The 26,053-nt window shown below is 46.3% G+C and overlaps 1 protein-coding gene across 1 annotated transcript; it reads left to right on the top strand.

The window, feature by feature from the left end:
• Position 1: 1 nt before the first annotated feature.
• UTP6 (UTP6 small subunit processome component) lies at positions 2–25,749 on the top strand. The gene is made up of 19 exons (XM_082270895.1): positions 2–154; positions 1,733–1,817; positions 1,918–1,959; positions 6,859–6,951; positions 7,029–7,076; positions 7,157–7,220; positions 7,299–7,417; positions 7,591–7,668; positions 9,911–9,992; positions 10,083–10,164; positions 15,547–15,728; positions 16,186–16,265; positions 16,935–17,012; positions 19,145–19,324; positions 19,433–19,513; positions 19,604–19,707; positions 24,670–24,736; positions 24,824–24,896; positions 25,572–25,749. Exons 1-19 carry the CDS (start codon positions 63–65, stop codon positions 25,727–25,729), a joined length of 1,788 nt encoding a protein of 595 aa, XP_082127021.1. The 5' UTR covers positions 2–62; the 3' UTR covers positions 25,730–25,749.
• The last annotated feature ends 304 nt before the right edge of the window (positions 25,750–26,053 follow it).

Below are 26,053 nucleotides of genomic sequence, written 5' to 3'. Positions count from 1 at the left end.
TGATAGAGCGCAAAGGGGGCGTGGACAAGGTGAAGTCACATGTTCCTCCATAGAGAAGCGGCATGGCGGAGTTCGTACAGCGCCGGGTGGAGGAGTTAATCCCTGAACTAGAACAGCTGGAGAGAGTGGGGCTGCTCACCCGGGGGGAGGTCAGGTGAGAGAGGCCAGCCCATCACTACCCACCTCTCCATAACCCACCCACCCACCACTATCTATCTGTTATTAACACAACCTCCTCTATCTGCTCCTCCGGAGGTCTTCCTCCTTACTGGGGGAAGAGTGTGGCCCTTTCCGAGGGCCTCTTGGTCACCAGGAGAGAGCGTGGCCCCTCTGGAGCACCTCCTCGTCACCGGGGGCAGAGCGTGGCCCCTCCAAGGGACCTTTGCTGTCAGCGGAAGCCAAGCGTGGCCCCTCCGGTGACAGCGAAGTCCCTCCGGAAGCAGAGCGTGGCCCCTCCTGGGGGACCTCGCTGTCACTGTAAACAGAGCGTGGTCCCTCCTGGAGGACCTCACTGTCAGCGGAAGCAGAGCCTGGCCCCTCCTGGGGGACCTCGCTGTCCCCGTAAGCAGAGCGTGGCCCCTCCTGGAGGACCTCGCTGTCAGCAGAAGCAGAGCGTGGCCCCTCCAGGGGAACCTCGCTGTCACCGTAAGCAGAGCGTGGTCCCTCCTGGGGGACCTCGCTGTCACAGAAGGCAGAGCGTGGCCCCTTTTGGGGGACCTCGCTGTCACCGTAAGCAGAGCGCGGCCCCTCCTGGGGGACCTCGCTGTCAGCGGAAGCAGAGCGTGGCCCCTCCTGGGGGACCTCGCTGTCACCGTAAGCAGAGCGCGGCCCCTCCTGGGGGACCTTGCTGTCACCAGAAGTAGAGCGTGGCCCCTGTTGGGGGACCTCGCTGTCAGCAGAAGCAGAGTGTGGCCCCTCCTGGGGGACCTCGCTGTCACCGTAAACAGAGCGTGGTCCCTCCTGGGGGACCTTGCTGTCAGCGAAAGCCGAGCGCGGCCCCCCTGGAGGACCTCGCTGTCAGCGGAAGCAGAGCGTGGCCCCTCCTGGGGGACCTTGCTGTCACCAGAAGTAGAGCGTGGCCCCTGTTGGGGGACCTCGCTGTCAGCGGAAGCAGAGTGTGGCCCCTCCTGGGGGACCTCGCTGTCACCGTAAGCAGAGCGCGGCCCCTCCTGGGGGACCTCGCTGTCCCCGTAAGCAGAGCGCGGCCCCTCCTGGAGGACCTCGCTGTCAGCAGAAGCAGAGCGTGGCCCCTCCAGGGGAACCTCGCTGTCACCGTAAGCAGAGCGTGGTCCCTCCTGGGGGACCTCGCTGTCACAGAAGGCAGAGCTTGGCCCCTTTTGGGGGACCTCGCTGTCACCGGAAGCAGAGCCTGGCCCCTTTTGGGGGACCTCGCTGTCACCGGAAGCAGAGCGCGGCCCCTCCTGGGGGACCTCGCTGTCACCATAAGCAGAGCGCGGCCCCTCCTGGGGGACCTCGCTGTCAGCGGAAGCAGAGCGTGGCCCCTCCTGGGGGACCTCGCTGTCACCGTAAGCAGAGCGCGGCCCCTCCTGGGGGACCTTGCTGTCACCAGAAGTAGAGCGTGGCCCCTGTTGGGGGACCTCGCTGTCAGCGGAAGCAGAGTGTGGCCCCTCCTGGGGGACCTCCTGTGACCTCTCCCTAGGACTCCCCTTCCCAGGGTAAACATCCTTCTTCTGGATCTCCTACGATCACCTCATTGTTCTTGATGTTCTAGATCCGTCATTAAGAAGAGGACGTCTCTGGAGTACAAACTGAAGAGGAGGGTGGTGGAGAAGGAGGATTTCATTGGCTATGTACAGGTACTGCTCTGTATAATAATCTGAGGCACAAGGCATCTACTGTAAGAGAGCATCAGAGCGAGGTATGAGGAATCTAATGATCATTTTTCTCTCTCTGCAGTATGAGATCAACTTCCTGGAGCTCCTGAAGAAGAGGCGTCAGGTGAGCCACAGTGTCGCCTTATAGATGTGATTGTATGAGAACTGCGCATACATTAGATGACCCATGTGAGGGAGTACATATGGAGAGATTGTATGAGGCCCCATGTGTGAAGATATATAGGGTGTGGACAGGCACTAGAGAATATACAGGGTCTTTTATACTCAGGGCCTGGTGTGTAACTATGTAGAAGTGGGTGTGTCCCCTGAAATGCGTTAGCTTTCCAACCACAGCATGTATGTCATCGTCTAAAGATGGAGTTGTGTTTTGATACACTCGTTCCTTCTCATGCTTGTGAGTGTTTTTGGCTTATTAACCACTTTCCACCGGGAGGCTGTTATATGATATACCAGACTTTTAAGCGACAGGCAGCCATCTTCTTTCTTTCAGCCGGCGATTCTGTGCAATGTAAAAGCCATCATAGCGGCTGTTTAGCGGCTTGATTGCTTTTGCAGGCAGAGGACGTCCCCCTCTCCCCGCCCTTCAATGCTTCTCCTGGCTCGCCTGTGCCGTCAGTGAGCCGAAAAATGAAACCTGTTTACCATAGAGCTGGCCGTGGACAGGTCATCTCTAAGATCCTCGGATGCTGGAAGCGATGTCATGATGTCCCTTACGGCGCCAGCAGATGTAAACATTTCCGTTTTTTTTTTTTGTTTTTTTTTCTGCTGGGAAGCTTGGGATTGTGGTGTGTGTGTGTGTGTGTGCGTTGTTGTGGTTGTTGGGTTTTTTTTTTCTTTTCTTGATCTCAGGTTTTTCAGCATACACTATATACAATTTTCTTGTATAATTTTTTCTTTAGATTTACCAAAACCATAAAATAGGAGGCCAAACCTAAACACTTTTAACTTGTAAGCAATCAGGCAGGCCCTTGCACTTCATAGTTTAAGGTAAATCTAAAGGAAATTGAACAAGAAAATTGTATAATGTATGGCCAGCCTTAAGCCTCGTACACACGCAACGATTGTTGGCCGTGAATTTTCGGCCAACGTCCAATTGTCGGCTTGTTAGTATGATGCTTCCGACAACCGACTCCGACTTTCCGGCCGAACAAAATCTGGTGTGCAGGCTATAAAATTTTTGTTGGCCGACAACAGAACGGCCGATTTTCCATCAGTCAGTACAGATTTTGGCAGACAAAAATCTGATGAGCAAGACTGGGCATGCTCAGAGAAGAAAAAACACACGGAAAGTAAACCAGAACATGACATCACTTCTGAAGTTGGTGTTTGTTGGCCGAGAAAATTTGTGTGCAGTCTAGAGCACATTTCAACCAACACTGGACAAAAGTCGGCCGATCGGTCGGCCAACAATCGTTGCGTGTGTACGAGGCTTTAGACTTCAGATCTCCTCGCAAAGAGGACCTGTCATGCCCTATTCCTATTACAATGTCCTTGTAATAAGAAAAAGAGGCAAAAGCGTAAAAATAAAATATTAATTAAAAAAAAAAAAAAAAAAAAAAATTAAAACACCCCCATCCCCTCGTGCTCGGTCGCAGAAGCAAAAATCTACTTAGGTCGCACCTGCATTTGTAAACGGCGTTTACAGCACACGCAAGGTATCACCGCGAACGTTGGAGCGAGAACAATAATTTTAGCGGAAGACCTCCTTTGTAACTCTAAACGGGTAACCTGTAAAAAAATTGAAAGTGTAGCCTATGGAGATTTTAGGTAGCATTGTTTGGCGTCATTCCACGTGTGTGCGCAATTTTTAAAATGTGACATGTTGGGTGTCTATTTACTTGACGTAACATCATCTTTCACATTATGCAAAAAAAATTTAGCATTTTTGTTTTTTTTATTTTAACCTCCCTAGCGGTATTCCCGAGTGTGGCTAGGGGTTAATTTTCAGTACCAAAAGCGGTAACCCCAAGCCACACTCGGGATTACCCCAGAATCTTACTCCCCTTCCCTGGGATCCCCCGCCACCCTCCAGCCTTCCTCCCGCTGTCCTCTTGTTCTGTGCTCGGCAGATGCCGGCATCTGCCTTCGGGTTCCCTTCTCTGCAAGCGTTGTGACGTAGGGGGTAGAACCGGCGGCAAATTCAAAAATGTAAATACACTAAATGAGATGATACAAAGCTGTGATCCTAACGGATTACACTGTATCATGCCATTTCACCTGGTGACTTTTCCAGTGCTTTGTGCCTGGAAAATTGAGAACGACCATGGCATCCAAAACGCGTTTTTATTTTTTTACGCAAAAGGGATTTAGACGAACTGGAAAACAGCGACAGCTAAACAGAGTTACTTGAAGAACTGAGCGATAGCGATTTGTGGGAAAATTCGTCATCGGGATCGTCATCAGATTCTGATGTCTTTCTGGCACATTATATTATATTCAGGGCCCGGTGTGTCACTATATACAGGGTGTGGGCAGGCAGTGTAGATTGTACGGGGCCTTGTACAGTGGGTACGGAAAGTATTCAGACCCCCTTAAATTTTTCACTCTTTGTTATATTGCAGCCATTTGCTAAAATAATTTAGGTTCATTCTTCTTCCTCATGAATGTACACATAGCACCCCATACTGACAGAAAAACACAAAATTGTTGACATTGTTGCAGATTTATTAAAAAAGAAAAACTGAAATATCACATGGTCCTAAGTATTCAGACCCTTTGCTCAGTATTTAGTAGAAGCCCCCTTTTGATCTAATACAGCCAGGAGTCTTTTTGGGAAAGATGCAACAAGTCTTTCACACCTGGATTTGGGGATCCTCTGCCATACCTCCTTGCAGATCCTCTCCAGTTCTGTCAGGTTGGATGGTAAACGTTGGTGGACAGCCATTTTTAGGTCTCTCCAGAGATGCTCAATTGGGTTTAAGTCAGGGCTCTGGCTGGGCCATTCAAGAACAGTCACGGAGTTGTTGTGAAGCCACTCCTTCGTTATTTTACCTGTGTGCTTAGGGTCATTGTCTTGTTGGAAGGTAAACCTTCGGCCCAGTCTGAGGTCCAGAGCACTCTGGAGAAGGTTTTTGTCCAGGATATCCCTGTACTTGGCCGCATTCATCTTTCCCTCGATTGCAACCAGTCGTCCTGTCCCTGCAGCTGAAAAACACCCCCACAGCATGATGCTGCCACCACCATGCTTCACTGTTGGGACTGTATTGGACAGGTGATGAGCAGTGCCTGATTTTCTCCACACATACCGCTTATAATTAAGGCCAAAAAGTTCTATTTTGGTCTCATCAGACCAGAGAATCTTATTTCTCACCATCTTGGAGTCCTTCAGGTGTTTTTTTAGCAAACTCCATGCGGGCTTTCATGTGTCTTACACTGAGGAGAGGCTTCCATCGGGCCACTCTGCCATAAAGCCCCGACTGGTGGAGGGCTGCAGTGATGGTTGACTTTCTACAACTTTCTCCCATCTCCTGACTGCATCTCTGGAGCTCAGCCACAGTGATCTTTGGGTTCTTCTTTACCTCTCTCACCAAGGCTCTTCTCCCCCGATAGCTCAGTTTGGCCGGACGGCCAGCTCTAGGAAGGGTTCTGGTCATCCCAAACGTCTTCCATTTGAGGATTATGGAGGCCACTGTGCTCTTAGGAACCTTAAGTGCAGCAGGAATCTTTTTTTAACCTTGGCCAGATCTGTACCTTGCCACAATTCTGTCTCTGAGCTCTTCAGGCAGTTTCTTTGACCTCATGATTCTCATTTGCTCTGACATGCATTGCGATCTGGAAGGTCTTATATAGACAGGTGTGTGGCTTTCCTAATCAAGTCCAATCAGTATAATCAAACACAGCTGGACTCAAATGAAGGTGTAGAACCATCTCAAGGATGATCAGAAGAAATGGAAAGCACCTGAGTTAAATATATGAGTGTCACAGCAAAGGGTCTGAATACTTAGGACCATGTGATATTTCAGTTTTTCTTTTTTAATAAATCTGCAACAATGTCAACAATTCTGTGTTTTTCTGTCAGTATGGGGTGCTATGTGTACATTCATGAGGAAGAAGAATGAACTTAAATGATTTTAGCAAATGGCTGCAATATAACAAAGAGTGAAAAATTTAAGGGGGTCTGAATACTTTCCGTACCCACTGTATATTCGGGGGGGCCCAGTGCGTCACTATATACATGGTGTGGGCAGCCATCTTATTCCCTAGGGTCTCTGCTAAATAAAAGTATATGTTTGGGGGTTCAGTTTTTTCTTTGCTAGAAAATTACTTAGATTTTTACATATATGAGAGAAATGTCAGAATTGGCCCGGATGGCAAGTGGTTAAATTAAATTCGTTGGAAATGCACTAAGTGTTTGCACCCTCCTGTGTATTTTTATAGTCAGCAAAGATTGTATGTGGCCCAGTGTGTCACTATATACAGTGTGTGAGCAGGTAGTGGTGATTGTACGAGCTTTGTATATTTGGGGCCCGGTGTGTCACTATATACAGGGTGCGGGCAGGTAGTAGAGATTGTATGGGGCCTTGTATAATCGGGCCCAGTGTGTCATTATATACAGGGTGTGGGCAGGTAGTGGAGATTGTATGGGGCCTTGTATAATCGGGGACCGGTGTGTCACTATATATAGGGTCTGGGCAGGTAGTAGAGATTGTATGGGGCCTTGTATAATCGTACCCAGTGTGTTTGACTATATACAGGGTGCAGGCAGGTAGTGGAGATTGTATGGGGCCTTGTATATTCGGGGCCCGGTGTGTCACTATATACAGGGTGTGGGCAGGTAGTGGTGATTGTACAGGGCCTTGAATGTTCGGGTACCGTTGTCCCTAATATAATATAATATTATTTATGTAATATATGGTGTGGGAAGGCAGTAAAGATTTTACTGGGCCTTGTATATTCGGGGCCCCGGTATGTCACTATATACAAGGTATATACAGGCAGTGGAGGTTGTTTAGGGCCCAGTGTGTCACTATATACATGGTGAATTGTGTCCTCTTCTCCTCAGCGGATTGGTTACTCCTTTAAGAAGGATGAGATTGAATATGTCATTGTACAGAGGATCCACCAGCTGTTCAGCCGGGCCACCAACAAATGGAAGGTAGGTATTTAGGTGGTTGGGGCCCCTGTTCTCCCTTTCAGTGCTGCTATGTCAGTTCTGTGTTTCTTGTGTTCCAGGAGGACCTGCAGCTCTGGATGTCTCATATTGCATTCTGCAAGAAATGGGTGGGTTGTCTTGTCCTCATGTCATGTCTACTCCTGGTGTGATCTCAGGTCTCAGAATTTCCTCTTTTTGGTGTTTTCAGAACTGCCGATCTCAGCTGAGTAAAATCTTTTCCTGCCTGCTGGCTATCCACTCAGATAAACCAGGTAGGAGCAGAGATTGGACATAGAGAATTGCTGTCATTGTATGGCCGTACATGCTAACCCCGTATCCTATCTCTCCAGCGTTGTGGATAATGGCAGCAAAGTGGGAGTTTGAGGATCAGCTTTCAACCGAGAGCGCCCGACACCTTTTCCTGCGAGCACTGCGATTCCACCCGGACTCCTCCAAGGTGAACCAAGAGGTCAGTGCAACCTACAGGCTGGACAGGGGACCACATTACTGTGGTGGTTTTTCTACCAGCTCTGCTCTGTGTGTAAAAATACGCACACACCAAAATTTCCATGGGGTGTATGTTATCACATGTTGTATTCAGAATAGGAATGAACGGTATGTGCCTTGTCTTCTGTCTTTTAGTATTTCCGGATGGAGCTGATGAACGCAGAAAAACAGAGGAATGAAAAGGAAATGTTGGACAAAGCTAAGATGGATGTTGTAAGGCTGAGCGGTGTTGTGTGTTCTCTACATATAGGGATTTGTGTTAGGTGACCCTTATTAATACCCAGCATTAGCTACTGCAGTGGTTCTTAACCTTGTTGGAGGTACTGAACCCCACCACTTTCATATGTGCATTCACGGAACCCTTCTTAATTGGAAAAATAATATATGATTTTTTCAAATTCAAAACATAGGTATATATTTAGGTTTATATTTATACATAGGGGCACAAAATGAACAAAACCATTAAGAACAAAGAACAAAACCATTAAAACATGATTTTCACACAAAAACTTAACTTCAGCCGCTTTTGCCAGCACGATATTCGCCATCTTCAACACAGCTGGTTTTATGAGTGTTTCACCAATGGTGTGTGGTTCGCCCTGCTTTGCGATCAGGTAAGCAACTTTGTACGATGCTATGAGGATCGGTTTGTTGATGGGTACAAAGCCGAGAACAGGCAGACTAGCCTTTTCATCAAATCTGGCTCTCCTCACCTTGAATTCAGCGAGTGTTGTGTTCTTGTATTTTCCATCTCCATGCAGCTTAAGGAAGTGTTCTCTTAAGCCACACACACGTACCGATCGTCGGCCGAACGATCGGGCCGTCTTTTGTCCAGGGCTGTCGGTGTCTGTTGAAAAGTGAAAAAGACTGCACAAGAATTTTGTCCGCCGACTGCAGAAGTGATGTCATGTAATGGTTAACTTTCCCTGTGTTTTTTCTTTTCTGAACATGCCCAGTCTTGCAAATCTGCTGTCTGTCGGCCGAATTCTGTACTGACTGGCGAACAATCGGCCGTTCTGGTGTCGGCATACAAAAATTTTCATGCTTGCAAGACAGATTCTTTTCGGCCGAAAGTGCGCTGTCGGCTGTCGGAAGCATCATACTAACAAGCCGAAAATCGGCCGATCGTTCGGCGGCCGAACATTTTCGGCCGACAATCGGTACGTGTGTACGGGCCTTCAGTTTTGCCGGTGCGAGACTAGAATTGCTCAACGTGGCATTGCAGATCATGCAGTTAGGACGCTGACTCCCATCACGTTCCGTTATACATGTGAATCCATATTGTACATATTCGTCCGACCACTTTCTTTTTTTGCTCGACATAGTTAGTATGAAGGAATTAATATTAAGAAAGAAATCACGCGACGTACCATCACGACAGTTACAATTCGACTACTGGGCGTGCCAAATTCCCTGCAGTAAAGATAGGCCAAGCGATGTTGCGTGATCACCTGCAGCCAATGAGCGGGGTGTGTCATCACGAATCATATGAGTCAGGTGTGTGTTTTGACCTCCGCCAAACCCGCGAGACTGACTCACCGAACCCCTGGGGTTCGATCGAACCCAGGTTAAGAACCACTGAGCTACTGACTGTGACCCTTCTTCTCTTTCTCATGCAGCAGTCCTACTGGTATAAAAGAGAGAGGGACTGTTTGACCTGACATCATTTGGGGAGGTAGATGGTGGCAGATAATCTACTGAGATTTGTTCATAGCACATCTAGGAAGTGCAGGAGGACCACGTCATGGAACTATGGGGTGCAAGGAGGACCAACCTGTCATGTAGCTGTGGGTGCGGGAAGGACCCCGCAGTCGTGGAGCTGTGGGTGCAGGAAGGACCCCGCAGTCGTGGAGCTATAGGGTGCAGGAAGGACCCCGCAGTCGTGGAGCTATAGGGTGCCGGGAAGGACCCCGTAGTCGTGGTGCTGTGGGTGCAGGGAAGGACCCCGCAGTCGTGGAGCTGTAGGGTGCCGGGAAGGACCCAGCAGTTGTGAAGCTATAGGGTGCCGGGAAGGACCCAGCAGTTGTGAAGCTATAGGGTGCCGGGAAGGACCCCGCAGTCATGGAACTGTAGGGTGCCGGGAAGGACCCCACAGTCATGGAGCTGTAGGGTTTCCCGGGAAGGACCCCGCAGTCGTGGAGCTGTAGGGTCCCGGGAAGGACCCCGCAGTCGTGGAGCTGTAGGGTCCCGGGAAGGACCCCGCAGTTGTGGAGCTGTAGGGTGCCGGGAAGGACCCCGCAGTCGTGGAGCTGTAGGGGGCCGGGAAGGACCCCGCAGTCGTGGAGCTGTAGGGGGCCGGGAAGGACCCCGCAGTCGTGGAGCTGTAGGGGGCCGGGAAGGACCCCGCAGTTGTAGAGCTGTAGGGGGCTGGGAAGGGCCCCCCCCCTTTCTTGTGAGATCATAGAGTGCGATGTCGCTGTGTCTCTGAACCTTTATTTGTATTGTCATGTCACAGGGTGAAGCTGGTTACTCAGACGCCATCTTGAATGGAGAATTGGCCCGGGTGGTTTATAAAGCTGCAGTGGAGAAGATAAAAGGTGAGCAGAGCTTATTGGATGAACAGTACAATCGATAATTGTCGGATTACTAATCTAATTGTCGCATTACTAATCTAATTGTGTTCTTAGGGGCCGAGTTCCACTTGTCACTGCTAACAATTGCTAAGAAGTTTCAGTTCACCGAGGAGCTACAGAAGGAGATCCTGTCTGAGTAAGTCTGATCCAGTGACTATTTACTATCTGTAGGTTCTGATCTGAGTAGATGATCCCAGCACAGTCCTGGCTGCCGTCTTTTTAAAAGCTTTATAGACCCCATGGGTGAGTTTCACAGAAATGCTGCCAGTGTGCTGATCACCTTCTGAAAATATTAACCACCTGACCTTCTCTGGGTTCAGTACCTCACTTATCCAGAAAAAGTCTTAAACTTCTGAACTGTATGTTTGCACTTTGCTTAGTGATTTAGATGTTGCCATTTAGATCAGTATGAAAGCCAGACAACTGGCATTTTCAGAGAGGGTCTTCAGAAGTAGTATAGGTTTACTGTAGAGGTCTGCTAGAAATTATGTAAAAATGTAATCTTGGACAGAATTGTGGGTATGTATTTGGGTTATGTTAAGTTGTTGTGTGGTTGGGGTGTACGGTCCAGTTGGCTCAGGCTCTAGTAGGTGTTATTGGGGAGTGTAGGATCCAGTTGGGTCAGGCTGTAGTTGGTGTGATTGGGGGTGTAGCTTCCAATTGGGTTAGGTTGTTTTAGGTGTGATTGGGGTGCAAAGTTTAATTGGGTCGGGCTGCTATAGGCGTGATTGGGAATAAAGGGACCAGTAGTTCAGGTTGTTGCATTAGTATTGTCCTGTTCGTTTAGGCTGTTCCAAGTTATGGTAGGTGTAGGATCCAGTCAGGTTGTTGTATGTGTGATTAGGGGTGTAGGATTCAGTTGGGTCAGGCTGTAGTTGGGGTGATTGGGGGTGTAGGATAGAGTTGGGTCAGGCTGTGGTAGGTGTAATTGGGGGGGGGGGGGGTAGTAGGATCCAGTTGAGTCAGGCTGCAGTAGGTGTAATGGGGGGGGGGGAGCAGGGTCCAGGTAGGTCAGGCTGTAGTAGGTCTAATTGGGGGTGTAGGATCCAGTTGCATCAAGCTGTAGTAGGCGTGATTGGGGCTTTAGGTAAGTCGGGTCTGGTTGTTTTAGGTGTGATTTTGGGGGTGCAAGGTCCAGTTGGGTCAGGCTGCCATAGGCGTGATTGGGGGTATATAGGGACTAGTAGTTTTTGGTTGTTAGCATTAGTATTGTCCTGTTAATTTAGATTGTTCTAAATTATGGTGGGTGAAGGATCCAGTTGGCTCAGGGTGTGATTAGGGGTGTGGGGTCCAGTTGGGTCACACTGTAGTAGGTGTGATTGAGGGTGCAGGTTCCAGTCTTGTCAGGTTGTTTTAGGTGTGCAAGGTCCTGTTGGGTCAGCCTGCTGTGGTTGTGTGTGTGTGTGTGTATGTAGTGATCAGTTTGTTCAGGTTTACCATACCGTTGGGTCAGGCTGTTTGTAGATATGCTTGGGATATACCGGTAGTTTCAGGTTGTTGCAGGTATACCATGCAGTTTGCTCAGGTTGTTCTGAGTTGTGATGGGTGTAGGGTTCAGTTTAATCAGGCTATTGTGGGTAGCGCAATCATTTTTGTTCAGGTTGTTTTACTATCCGGTTGGGTTAAGCTGTTGTGTATTGTGATTATAGTGATCTGTGTATAAGGTGTATCGGCGGTTATGCTATCAATGTGTGTAACATAGATATTATATTGGGGGCTGCTGCTAGCACCTTTTTTTTATAGCTTATCCACAGCTATTTAAACTAAAAGTGAAATGATAGGTGAATATTGCTGCGCTGCTTTTTGGGTGATATGATACAATAATATTCAGAGTAGAATAACTTAAATTTAGAAAGGAAACCCCCTAAGTACATGTGGGACTTTAGAGGTAACAGTGGGTTCTATCCATAAAGAAGATTAATGTCGTTGATCTAAAATATTTTGATTTTATTGAAAATTGATATCACTTCTAATCAATAATGTTTCTCTCAGGGTATTGTAGCTTGTTACACAAATAATAGCTCATCCATTACATTGTAACGATACATGATACAAACATGGTGTAACTCAAAGGAGTGGTACACAATCCAACGCGTTTCGATACATGTGTGATCTATAACATACAAATCTTCATCAGGGATTCTGATTCACTCCTGAAAAGAGTACAACATAGTATAAGCTTTATGCATTTTATAAACAATCTACAAAAAACATCTTTACATGCGTCTGTGACTTTTTCTAGTGGGAGCCAAGAGAAAACTACCCAAAAACACCACTTTCTCCTCTCCATAAAAAATTCCACCACATACCTGATAACCTACACCCTGCTGTATTTTTCCTTGTAGGTATCCTGTATACTCTAATGGAGGCTAGAGACAAGTGTGCAAAATTCCTGCTGCTTTATTCCTATAATAATAAGTATGTCCATTAGCTGGTATATATACCAGCTAATGGACATACTTATTATAGGAATGTTGTACTCTTTTCAGGAGTGAATCAGAATCCCTGATGAAGATTTGTATGTTATAAATCACACATGTATCGAAACGCGTTGGATTGTGTACCACTCCTTTTGAGTTACACCATGTTTGTATCATGTATCGTTACAATGTAATGGATGAGCTATTATTTGTGTAACAAGCTACAATACCCTGTATATACATAAGAGATACATTATTGATTAGAAGTGATATCAATTTTCAATAAAATCAAAATATTTTAGATCAACGACATTAATCTTTTTTATGGATAGAACCCACTGTTACCTCTAGTCCCACATGTACTTAGGGGGTTTCCTTTCTAAACCTTGTTTAGGGATTATGGTAACGCAGTACCCTCTAATATATATATATATATATATATATATATATATATATATATATTGATCAGACAATTAAATAAAATATGAATTGAAAAGGACATAATCAAAAAACCCATAGTATATATCCAGGTATATCGCTTTACCAATAATATTTGTGATCTCCTTTCTGCTTTATTATGCAAAGGAGGAGATTATACTTAAGTGGGCTACTCCACCCCCCCCCCCCCCCATATGACGATATTGTGGGAGGCCATTGTCAATGGGACCTTGCCAATGTACAAACTGACTTATATTAATAGGAACTGCCCCCAGAAATTTGAAAAAATCTAGCAAGCATTGCTGGACTGTTGATGTAATGTGACTGCATCCTGACTCTCGTATGTATGGCGTGTGATGTTTGCATAGATGTCTTGCTATACCATTTGAGTATCTCCTGTTATGATGTACACTGGTTACACCTTTTGTTTGTATTCTGTATTATCTATTTTTTTTTTTTTCAATAAAGAGCAACGCTGTTTTGTTAAAAATAAATAAAATCATGTATAATGCTTTTCTTCATCCAAGTGACACCAATGTGCTCTCTAGCCTCTCACCTGAATATTACTTGAAATAAGCATGTAGTATTACATCCTCATTGGAGTTATGTGTCTTGTTCACCACTAGATGTCCTCTATGCTTTTCCCCAATGCTTTGTTAGCTCTGTAGATAATGGGGGTTCTCGGGGGGCTTCTAAAGGTACTCTAGCCATAAGATGCAGTGTGAGGATATATGAAGGATACTCTCATGGTGAAGTATATTAAAATATGTATTGGAATAAAGCAGCATAAACTCATGTTTAAGTTAAAAACATCTGGCAACTGTACCCGAGCGCCGTGCTCGTATCCGTGTCTATGTTCCTTCCGGTAATGGCATAAAGTGGAGGTTTCACACAAATTATACACGAATACTCTTATTGGTAAAGGGATACACCTGGATATATACGAAGGACTTTTTCATATGTCAATTTCAGTTCATATTTTATTTCATTGTCTGGGATCATTTTGTATATTTATAATTTTCTAAGTGGTGCCCCGAAATTTCGGCAACTGAAATTTTCGGCAGAAAATGGGCCTATCCCATTTCGGCCGAAAACGGGTCATATATGCCAAAAATTAATGGCAACAGCTTTTACTTTAACTTTTATGGTGCGTGGCTCCCGAGACCCGCTGTGCACTAGACTGGTTGCTAGAATCGCCAGCCGCCTGGCGTCTAGCAACCAGTGACGTCACGGTCCCGAGAGGAAAGCAAAGCCGAGAAGAGGACCCAGCATGCAGAGCGGACCAGGATCTTCCTCGTTGTCCTCCGCGCCTATTTCTGGCTCCCCCCCCCACCTCCTCCCTCCATCTTCTACTGTATGGCCGCTGCGGATAGGATGGCCAGGAGCAGAACCAGAGTCAACCTGCTATCTGTGGGCAGCAGTGAGTGACAACATATTATGTGTTTTGATGTGCATCATTGTTTCCCTATACTTAGCTACCCCCTGGCACTATACCTGTATAGAAAAAAACTTTTAAACTAATTTGGGGGGAAAAAGTCCTTTTTTTTTTTTTGGGGTTTTCGGCCAAGGGCATCCTGAATTTTCGGTTTCTGTTTCGGCCCAGAATTTTCATTTCGGTACATGCCTATTTATAATATTTATATTTGTGTATTTGTTTGTAATTGCACGTTGCATTTTTGGGGAGTATGTGTGTGGTTTCATGCACTTTACGCCAGCAAAATGTTTTATTACACATAGAAATGTGATTATTTACTTTAGTGAATGTATTGTTGTATCATATCACCGAAAAAGCAGCGCAGTGCTATTCACCGATCATTTCACTTATAGCGATCAGTTGGTTTATGTAGTTCTGAGTTGGTAATGGTGGATAGTAGGATCCAGTTGGTCAGGTTATTGTAGCTGTGATAGGGGGGTGTACGCAGGGCTGCTGTTAGAAATCACAGGGCCCCATACAGCCTACCTGGCAGGCCCCCCCCCCAAATTTATCAAGACTATTTTCATTAAAAATACACAAATCATTATTAGCAGACACAAACCTAACAGAGAACCTGTGTGAGTTAGCCCTTTTTAAATAGTTTTTTACAGTTTTAATGTTTCCTTTTCCTTTTTTTTTTTTTTTTTTTTTTTTTTTTTTTTTTTAACCATTTTTACAACTATATTTTATTTTACAATTTAAAAAAAAAAAATGTTTGCAGGACAGGGAAGCTAGCAGCCGTGGTGGTGGTGGTAGTGGAAGGGGGGGGTCAAAAGCAGGCACAACAGGGAGGGGGCTCGATGTCGGAGAAGCAATTACAGGAACGATGCCCTGTGTCTGTGTCTCTCCCTGCAGCAGGTGAAAGTTGGCAGGAGGGGGAGAAACTGGCTTTTGGCTGCTGCAAAAAGCAGCACAAGGCTTCTTTCCGTAATTGCCCCTCCGCCCGACTGCACAAAACCCTGTGCTGTTGGTGCCCTCCCTTGCGCCCGGGCCCTCTACAGGAAGACAGGTGGTTTCCCCCACCACCCGTCCCATCAGCGAACCCTGGGTGTACGTTTCAGTTGGTCAAGTTGTAGGTGTTATTGAGGGTGTAGAATCCATTTGGGTCAGATTGTTGTAGATGGGATTGATGTTGTAGACTCCAGTTGGTAATGTCTGTCTAATGAATGAAATTCTTCTTTCTCAGCCTGCAGACACTCCACTCAGATGATCCCCTCACCTGGGACTTCTTGGCACGTCAGGAACTGTTAATCAAAGCTCCACCATTGGCAGAGTCCGTATCCAAACAGGCAAAAGCCCAGATAGCAGTGCGACAAGAGGAGCAATGTTGCCAAGTGTATGAGACTGCTCTGAGTTCTCTCCACAAAGGTCTGAAATATCTTCTGACATGAAAGGCTCTGTAGAGTGTATAGCAGTGTTCATTTTGACATCAAATTTCGTTTGTCTTTTTTGACTAAAATGCCATTTTAGTTTTAGTCGACTAAAATCTAATAGGATTAGTTAAATTTGAATGCATTATTTCTTTAGAGCTGCCAAACATTATATACTCCTGGAGTAAAACTCTGATAACCTGTTTTATTTATGGTATGAAGGTTTGAACACGCACTACAGACACAGACTTAGCCATTGTGATATAAATTCAATTTAGTTTTAGTCATAGTCTTTTGACTAAAATGCCATGTTAGTTTTAGTCATCTGAAATGTTTTATTTGTATTTTAGTCTACTAAAATGGTATTCATTTAGTTGACTAAAGTATTTGTCAATGAAATTAACACTGGTGTACAGCAGGCTGGTGTGTATAAATATGTCCTCCTCTTCCTGTAGAATCCATGTGGGATCTGTACATTACCTTCTGTTTAGAGAGATTCAATCGTCAAACCAACAGCAAAGAACTGAAACAACAGGTAAGTAAAGACTTGGGAACGTCCCACATTCTGGATTCTCACCAATCCTCAGGCCAGCCCATGCACTAGAACTCTGCCCCTTCTGCTGCCATTTCATGTTCTAGATCGCTAGCTACTCCACCATCCATCATCCTTAGTTCTTGTTTGCTGCTCCTCAATCCATCATCCCACGTTCTAGATCTCAGCTCCTCCATCCATCATCATTCCTTGTTCTAGATCTCTGCTCCTCTATCCATAATCATTCCATGTTCTAGATCTCTGCTCCTCCATCCATCCTTTCACCTTCTAGATCTCTGCTCCTCTATCCATAATCATCCCATGTTCTAGATCTCAGCTCCTCCATCAATCATCATTCCATGTTCTAGATCTCTGCTCCTCTATCCATAATCATTCCATGTTCTAGATCTCTGCTCCTCCATCCATCCTTTCACGTTCTAGTTCTCTGCCCCTCCGTCTGTCATTCTATCCCTTGTCATGTTGCCGGTCTTCTCTATATGTATTTCCTGGTTGGATCACATTTCTGATGTACCTGTGATATTGTCTTAGAAGGCTCTTATGGTTCCGGGTCTAAGTAAAGATGTGTTGGGTGTAAAAAGATTCACTTGCCTTGACAAGTCCGAGATCAGCTCTTCACCTTTTTGGCTTAGTAAATCTCTCTTCTGGTTTCAGAGGATGGAAAGACTACTCTCTGCTTTCCGCAAAGCACATGAAGCGGCCTTATTACCACAAGTGAGATACAAGGAGTGGGTGAGTGTAAGGACAGAATTTTTTTATAAGGACTGAGTATCGTTTTGTTATATGTAAGGAGGTTGATGGAAGGGGTACTCCCTTTAATATAGATTGACTCTTCTGTGCTCCTTACACATTTGTGTTGGAAACTTTAACCACTTGAACTCCGGAAGATTTTACCCCCTTCATGACCAAGCCTTTTTTTGCTATTGGGCAATTCGCTACTTTAACAGGTGATTGCTCAGTCATGTATAGGAAATAAATGCCCTTATCCAAAACCGTGCTAAAAAAAAAAATCATTTATGGCATCAAACAAAAATTATATTTTTTTGCAAACAAAGTGAAATAATTAAACCAAAAGTGAGTCTGTCATGTGACTTGTTAGTGTTACAAGGTCTCAGGTGTGAATGGGGAGCATCTGTATTAAATGTGGTATTATCGCTCTCACTCATACTGGTCACTGGAAGTTCAACATGGCACTCCATGGCAAAGAACTCTCTGAGGATCTGAAAAAAAGAATTGATGCTCTACATAAAGATGGCCTAGTCTATAGGAAGATTGCCAAGACCCTGAAACTCGGCTGCAGCAAGGTAGCCGAGATCATACAGCGGTTTAATAGGAGAGGTTCCATTTAGAACAGGCCTCGCCATGGTCGACCAAGAAAGGTGAGTGCACGAGCTCCGCGTCCTATCCAGAGGTTGTCCTTGGGAAATAGACGTATGATTGCTGCAGAGTTTGAAGGGGTGGGGGTCAGCATGTCGGTGCTCAGACCATACACCGAACACTGCATTAAATTGGTCTGCATGGCTGTCGTCCCAGAAGGAAGCCTCTTCTAAAGATGATGCACAAGAAAGCCCACAAGCAATTTGCTGAAGACAAGCAGACTAAGGACATGGATTGCTGGAACCATCTCCTGTGGTCTGATGAGACCAAGATAAACTTATTTGGTTCTGATGGTGTCAAGCGTGTTTGGCAGCAACCAGGTGAGGAGTACAAATACAGGTGTGTCTTGTCTACAGTCAAGCATGGTGGTGAGAGTGTCATGGTCTGGGGCTGCATGAGTGCTGCCGGAACTGGGGAGCTACAGTTCATTGAGGGAACCATGAATGCCAACATGTACTGTGACTGAAGCTGAGCATGATCCCCCTCCAAAAGAAGCTGAGGGTTAAGGTGATGGACTGGCCAAGCATGTCTCCAGACCTAATCCCTTTTGAGCATCTGTGGGGCGTCCTCAAACTATAGGTGGAGAGCGCAGGGTCTCTAACATCCACCAGCTCCGTGATGCCGTCATGGAGGAGTGGAAGAGGACTCCAGTGGCAACCTGTGAAGCTCTGGTGAACTCCATGCCCAAGAGGGTTAAGGCAGTGCTGGAAAATAATGGTGGCCACACAAAATATTGACCGTGCCGTGGTCCTAGCTATTTTTTTTTCTTTTGCAATGAAATGTTTTCTTTTTATTATTTTATTCCTGTGATCTACAATCTAGTGCCGGACTGGGTGACGAACTGGATAATCTAGATCCTTAGAGTCCCCCCATTCCAGCCAGGAAGTGCCTGCAGGCAGTGAGTGCAGGCCGCAGCTCCACACTAGGTCAGCCGCGACATAGCCCCACTAGACAGGGGCTGGCCTGTGAGTTAAACGTCTCACAAGGATGCATACGAGCTGGCTTCGGCCTGAGTCGCAGCATTTCCTCCTGGCCAACAGCACCCACATTACGATGAAGCGGTGCCCTGTCCGGAGCAGTGCCCACCCTGTTCCTGGTGTGGTAAGTAGCTGTCCTCCCCCCCCCCCCTCTACCCCTGGCGAGTTTTGGGTCAGACCCCCATGTTCCCCTCCTTACCAATCGCGTCTCCCCTATCCCCAGCTCAGTGGTCTCTGTGGCCTGTGGACCCATCTGAGATCATAGTGTTTACATGATACCATGGCCGCTCCTATTCTCTAGGTCCACCGGTCACAGGATCATGCTAGTACGCATGTGCTCAGCGACGTACCTGCAGCTACCACAGTAAATGTAATGTGGCGGGGCGGCAAGTGGTTTAATGTAAAGAGGCCTGTGGGGGGGTGAGATGGGGAGGGGTTAGATGAGATTGGAGCTCTATATGATGTGTTTATTTTTAAGTTGGAATCTTTATGTCTGATTTTATATTTTAGATTTCACACCTAGTGGAGCTTGGGCAGTTGGAATTGGCAATAGATGTATCCTCTACAGCCACTGACAGGTTTGGCTCATCTGTGGACATATGGAGGATGAGATTGGATGTTCTTATTGCTCAGAAGTCTGGGGATGTGGAGCAGGTGTTTAAGAAGGCATTTGCACAAGTGAAGCCCAAGGTATGAGCTCTCTATTCATGGAGTCGGTGTCTTTGAAAGGAATTGTTCCGCAGACACATGGAATGGTTCAGTGTTTTTGACCCTCATCTGTGTCTTGGTTCTCCACAGGACAGTTTACCTCTTTGGACAATAATGGTGGAATGGAGTGAGAAGGAGAGGAGTTCAGAAGACACAGAGGCCTTGTACCAGGTAAAATGTGCTGCCCTAGAGTTCAGAGGCTATTTGTCAAATTTTATGGGGGTGTCAAGTTTTAGGGGCTTAATAATCTGTTTCCTGCAGAAACTTGTCTTAAACCCAATGGTCACCAAAACCATGAAGGTGAAATATCTGGACTGGACCTACCGGACTCAGGGCTACAAGAAAGCCAAGAAAGTGTTCAGCAGGTGAGCAGAACATTGGGCCCCATTGGATGGTATGACCAGGCAGGGAGCAAAGCATTGGGCCACATTAGATGGTATGACCAGGCGGTGAGCAGAGTATTGGGCCACATTAGATGGTATGATCACACGGTGAGCAGAGCATTGGGCCACATTAGATGGTATGACCAGGCGTTGAGCAGAGCATTGGGCCACATTAGATGGTATGACCAGGCGTTGAGCAGAGCATTGGGCCACATTAGATGGTATGACCAGGCGTTGAGCAGAGCATTGGGCCACATTAGATGGTATGACCAGGCCTTGAGCAGAGCATTGGGCCACATTAGATGGTATGACCAGGCGGTGTGCAGAGCATTGGGTCTCATTAGATGGTATGGCCTGGCGGTGAGCAGAGCATTGGGCCACATTAGATGGTATGACCAGGCGGTGAGCAGAGCATTGGGTCTCATTAGATGGTATGGCCTGGCGGTGAGCAGAGCATTGGGCCACATTAGATGGTATGACCAGGCGCGGTGTGCAGAGCATTGGGTCTCATTAGATGGTATGGCCTGGCGGTGAGCCAACTACTGGGTCACAATAGAGGGTATGGCCAGGTGAGTGGAGCATCGGGCCACAGTGGCCAGGTGATAAACCGAGCATTGGGCCACAGTAGACAATATGGCCAAGTGGTGGGAAGAGCATTGGGTCATGTAGAGTGGAGACATATAGGAACGTAGATTCTCATTCTCTCTTGCATCTTGTAAGAGGCCATTTAAGAATGGAAAGTAAGGCGCTAAATACTTACTATGTGAGACCATACAATGGATAAAAAAGTTAACTGGTGCTTCTAAATAAATACAATCTAATCCAGTGTTCCTTTAAATACAATAAAATCAAGTGCTAGAACATTCAATTCACCATTCAATTAGTGTATTTCCAATGTTCAATGTGTGAAAAAATCTACTCGCTTTGTCTCCTTGTTTGAGTGTGAAAACCACTATAGGTATTTCCTTCACCAAGTGATATTTTTAAATGAAGAAAGGAAGACTCTATTGGTGTATTTTAAGACCCAAGTCCCAGTGCTGCAAGGGCTGCTGTATCTTCGCCAGTGCTCCACCAATCTGTAAAAGAATAAGGGTGGCCCTGTACCTGTTCCCTAGGCCTATAGCATAGGTCTAGAAATGGTTGATTGGGGATTCCAAGCTATGGTAATTGCAGAAGTGGGAGATCAGGAATAAAAGTAAAAAGTGTTGCCGCCAAGGATGTATGCAAAAAAATTGGGTTTTTGTCTTACTGTAAAATCCTTTTCTCTGATGTTCATTGGCGGACACAGCTCCAGAATCTTCATGAGCATTGGGCTATGCTGCCCCCTACAAGAGTAGGACACTAGGCAGGAAAAAGCCTTACCACGCTTATGGAGTAGTCCCAGGGGATATACTCCAATTTCCTGCTATAGGCACTCAGTTTTGTTGCAAGCAGTCAGAAGAAATGTAACCCAACTCAGTAGAGGGGTGATTGCTGTGTCGGCCAGTGAACCTCAGAAAAAATGATTTTATGATAAGACAAAAATCCAGTTTTCCTCTTTCGTTCATTGATGGACACAGCTCCAGAATCTTCTTGACAATTGGGACGTCCCAAAGCAGTGTCAAAACATGAGGGGTGGGAAAAAAAAAACAGAAATAAATTCCCAAAGGCTAAACCTAACCCAACCAGTAACAACTGGAGCTCACCTGAAACATACACCCTCAAAGAGGACTAGTCCTCTCAAACAGCAGCCAGCAAAAGCTTGCGGCCAAAGCGGCATCTGCAGATGCCAGCACAACCACTTTGTGCACACTTTCACAAAATTTTTACAGACTACTAGTGGCCACCTTGCAAACTTGCATCACTGACACTAGGTGGCAGAAGGCACTAGCGCCTGCGTAGAATGCGCCTTAACAAGGAAAGGAGAACCTGACCCTTGATTGAATAGGCCTGCACCATGGTCTATCTGATCCATCTGGAAATAGTTGTGGCAAAACCCTTGCGAGGTCCATCCATAGGGACAAATGGCGAATCTGATTTCCTAAATGACTCGGTACCTGCCAGGTACGCCCGAACCACAGCCAGGAAATGCAAGGCAATCTCCTTAGGATGCCTAGGCTTAATGCACAGGGAAGGCAACACCATGTCTTCATTCAGATGGAAACCAGAAACAACCTTAGGAAGGAACGACTGACAAGCACGAAGCACCACTTTATCTCTGTGAATCACCAAGTAAGGTGAACGACAAGACAAAGCTGCCAGCTCCGACACCCTATGTGCAGAAGAAAAAGCCACCAAGAAGGCTACCTTCTGGGACAATGTAAGGAATCTCGCAAATATTTTTCAACGGCAGTTACTGAAGAACCGACAGCACCAAGTTAAGGTCCCACAAGGGCAATGGAGACTGCACTGGGGGAGCCAAGTGGCGAACCCCCTAAACAAAGGTGCGAACCAAAGAATGTGTAGCCAAAGGACATTGAAAGAAAACCGCTAAGGCTGAACCTGCCCCTTGATGGTACCCGAGGCCAGCTGCTGCTCAACACCTCGTTAGAGGAAAACCAAACTCTGAGTTACCGAAAAGGAGTGGGGGTGAACCCAAGAGATTCACACCCGCAATGTACTCTCCTCAAACGTAATGGTAAACCTTCCTAGAAACAGATTTACTAGCCTGCAGCAGCGTGGGAATCACCAATTCAGACAACCTTCTATCCTTCAGCACCAGGCTTCCGACAGCCAAGCTGTGAAGCCAGTGACTGTAAGGCAAGATAGGCCCTTGGGCCAACAGATCTCCTCTAAGAGGAGGTCTCCCAAGGAGCATTGGCAACCAACCGTATCAGATTTGCTTACCAAGACTGGCGAAGCCAGTCTGGAGCCACTAGGATGGCCGTAATCCCTTCTGCCTCGAACCTACGCAGGAATCTTGACAGAAGAGGAAAGGCTTATAGAAGACTATACTGGCCCCAAAGGAGCCACCAGTGCGTCTGCGGCGTCGGCTAGAGGATCCCGAGACCGTGCCACAAACGTAAGTACCTTCCTATTGAGACGAGAGACCAACAGGATCACCTCGGGAGTTCCCCACCAGAGACACAACTGAAACGCCTCCAGAGGAAATATCCAGTACATCGATCGGAGGTCTGGATTCTTCGAGCCCCTGAGCACAATCTGTGCCAAAAACCTCACCTGGCTCAGACAGGCTGGCATCTGTGGTGACCTCCGTTCAGTACAGGGGAAGGAAGATTTTCCCTGTCGAAGCGCCGGAGAGCAAAGCCACTGAATCGGAGACCCTCTCGTACCCCAGCTTAACAGGATCAGATTGTCTAGAGACCGTGGATTCTTGCCCCACATGGCAAGAATCTCTCTTTGCGGAGGTCTTGTGAGGAACAGTGAAAACAGAACCGCCTCAAAGGTAGACACCATCAGACCCAGCACCCGCATGCCAGTCCTGAAAGACGACCAACTGCTGGACAACAGGAGCCAAATTCATTCTGGAGATTTTGGAGCTTGTCCCATGGGAGGAACACCCTGGCTGAGGCCGAGTCCAGAGCAGACCCAGATAGTCCAACTAGGTGAACAGAACCAGAGCCAATACATTGAAATTTAATTTCCAATCAAACTCCTGCAGAGTTCACACAATAATCTCCCGGTTGTCCTTCAGAGCAGTCGGAGAGTCTCCTTGCAGAAGATCCTCTAGGTACTCCAGTACTGCAATCCCCTGATGGCGCAACAATGCCAACACTTTGTGAAGACCCGAGGAGCCAAGGCAAGACCTCTTGATAATGCTTCTCGCCATGTTTAAAAAAAATAACAATCCAAAGTGTGTAAACCAAAGTCCTTTAGTATGTAGACCCCCCCCCCCCCCTTCAGGTCCACACTTAGTCGTACCTCTGCAGGGGTAAAAATAGATTTAGATATAAGCCAGATTTAGATCCTCTCTCCTCCTGCTCCTCGTCCACCTGGTTTCTGGATCTCTGAATGTACTCACACACTAATAGGTAGACAAAAGAAACAACCCATAGTGTAGATCTATAAAAACTGGGTTTATTAAATTAAAAAGGCAGCTAAATGCGCACTTACAATACTGCTGTTAAAAATGAGCATGTACAGGTACAATCTCCAGGGTTGCCGTGCGTTCCACTGACCGGACTACCCAAAACCGGCAGTGACGTAATGAAGCTCTAGGGTGGTGCTTCGAGCATCATTATGTCACTTCTGGTTTTGGATGGCCCGGTCCATGGAACGCACGGCACCCAGGAGATTGTAACTGTACATGCTCTGTTCTCACACCATGATTGTAAGTGCGCATTTAGCTGCTTTTTATTTAATAAACCCAGTTTTTATAGATATACAGTTTGGGTGTAGACTCTTTTAAGGAATGGCCACCACTCAGCTCCTTCAGTTTCTCTCTTTATCCAATTAACTTTTTTTTTTTTTTTTTTTATTAGCAGCGCACAGGTTTTTTTCTTTGTAGGAGGCCATGTTTAAGCAGGAACAGTAACTAGGTAGTTGGGTAAGGGAGTGCAGTAAAAGGATAATAATCTGACTAGCTTCAATAAGGGGGTTTTTGGAGGTGCAGCCATCTGGCATTATTTCCTTATGTGATCACATATGACAAGTGGTTGACAGATGGAACGGGGGACAAAGAGACTCGTTTTGCGCAAATGATAGCACTTAGTCATTACCTAGGTAAGTGCTAGTGCTATCATTTGCACATAACGCGTCTACCTCTTTTTTTTCCCCCGCTTCATCTATCAACCACTTGTCATATGAAGCTTCAATAAGGGGGTTTTTGGAGGTGCAGCCGTCCGGAATCTTTTCCTTTATGTTACTACACAGCATGTGAGCTAGGCCAGCATCGGACGTGTGTGTGTGTGTGTGTGTAATAATTAGAGACTCCCTCACCTGGAGTGTTTGTTTCATTCAATCTGACTGATCACAATGAAGTGTCTCATTTCTTTCTCTCTCCAGCTTACATGAGAATCGCCCATTCTCCGAGGAGTTTTTCCAGAAGATGATTGACATTGAGAAAGAGCAGGTGTGTTGTGATCTGGGAATTGGTGCAGCTATTCAGGTCTGTTCTTCCCTACCCAATCACTGATCAGCATTTTTTCTTCCTCCTTAGGAACAAAGCAAGATGGCAAACTTACGGGAGTATTATGAACGGGCATTGCGAGAATTTGGCTCTACAAACCCCGGTGAGTTATCTCTGTGAATATGTTTTTTTAGAAATATTGCCCACTTCTGCTCTGGTGATGCTCCATTGTAGTGTAGTCAGGATTCTGCCAATGAATAAGTTCATCCAGCTCCACCCAAGACATGGCAGATCAGAGGGGAGGACACCAGATTGTAGTTGCTGGAACTCTGAACTGACTGCAGGGTGCAGACACATCTTGGACGGGCCTATTTATAAAAAACAACTAATTTCTCCTGAGAAAAGGTCTGTGAAATGGTTGTCAGGTCTGGTGAGGAATGCGGTCACTGACCTTCAATATCTGCAGAGGAAGTAGCTGTTCCTTTTTATTGTTCATGCTGGAGCAATGTCTGTCCATGAATTTCTCTCCAAGAAAAGTCAATGCTTTTATATATTTGGAGAAATTGTTTAAAATCTGAGAAAATGCACAAAACAAATTGAGTTTGATGGGATGATATAGTGGAGCTACAATACACTTGGGTCCCAATTGATGGCCTCTTTAGGAATAGAAGGCAGGGCTTAGACAATTTGGTAGAATGCTTGGGAAATAAAAGTCCCACCATATGGAGTGGTGGGGGAGTGTGATTGGCGCCCATGCAATATTATCTGATAGACACAAACCCACCTCATACCTGGAATTCATCATTTTTTTTTTCTTCTGTTCTCCCCCCCCCCCCAGATTTGTGGCTGTCTTATATCAAAGAAGAATTGAGCCATTCAGATGGGAAACCTGAGACCTGCGGTACCATCTACTGGAGAGCCATGAAAGTGCTGCAGGGGGAGGACGTTGAACAATTTGTAAATAAATACACCCTGCTACAGACTGGACACTTATAGCTGAACATTTCCAAGTCAGATGGTGTCTTTCTGGGTGGTTGAGTCGTGTTCCCTGTTTTTGCTGATTAATATTTTCTAATAAAAATTATCGTTATGGATCTTTATCAACGAAATGTCACAGCAGTGCATAAGAGAGTGGCCGTCTTCCAGAATTTGGACACAGCGCCCTGGCAAAGTTGGATGGCAGACTGTGGCAAAGGAAACATGCAGGATCAGGCGCAGTGTGCTGCGTCTGACACGTGGCCGGTATTGGTAACCTCACTGCAGATCTTTAGCTGCTTCTGTAATCTTACTGCTCCTGAGGAATGAGGGTTAGGGTTACTC

Source organism: Pelophylax lessonae, assembly GCF_965119305.1.
Source record: "Pelophylax lessonae genome assembly, chromosome: 10".
Lineage (NCBI taxonomy): Eukaryota > Metazoa > Chordata > Amphibia > Anura > Ranidae > Pelophylax > Pelophylax lessonae.
This window is presented reverse-complemented; position numbering and strand designations above follow the sequence as displayed.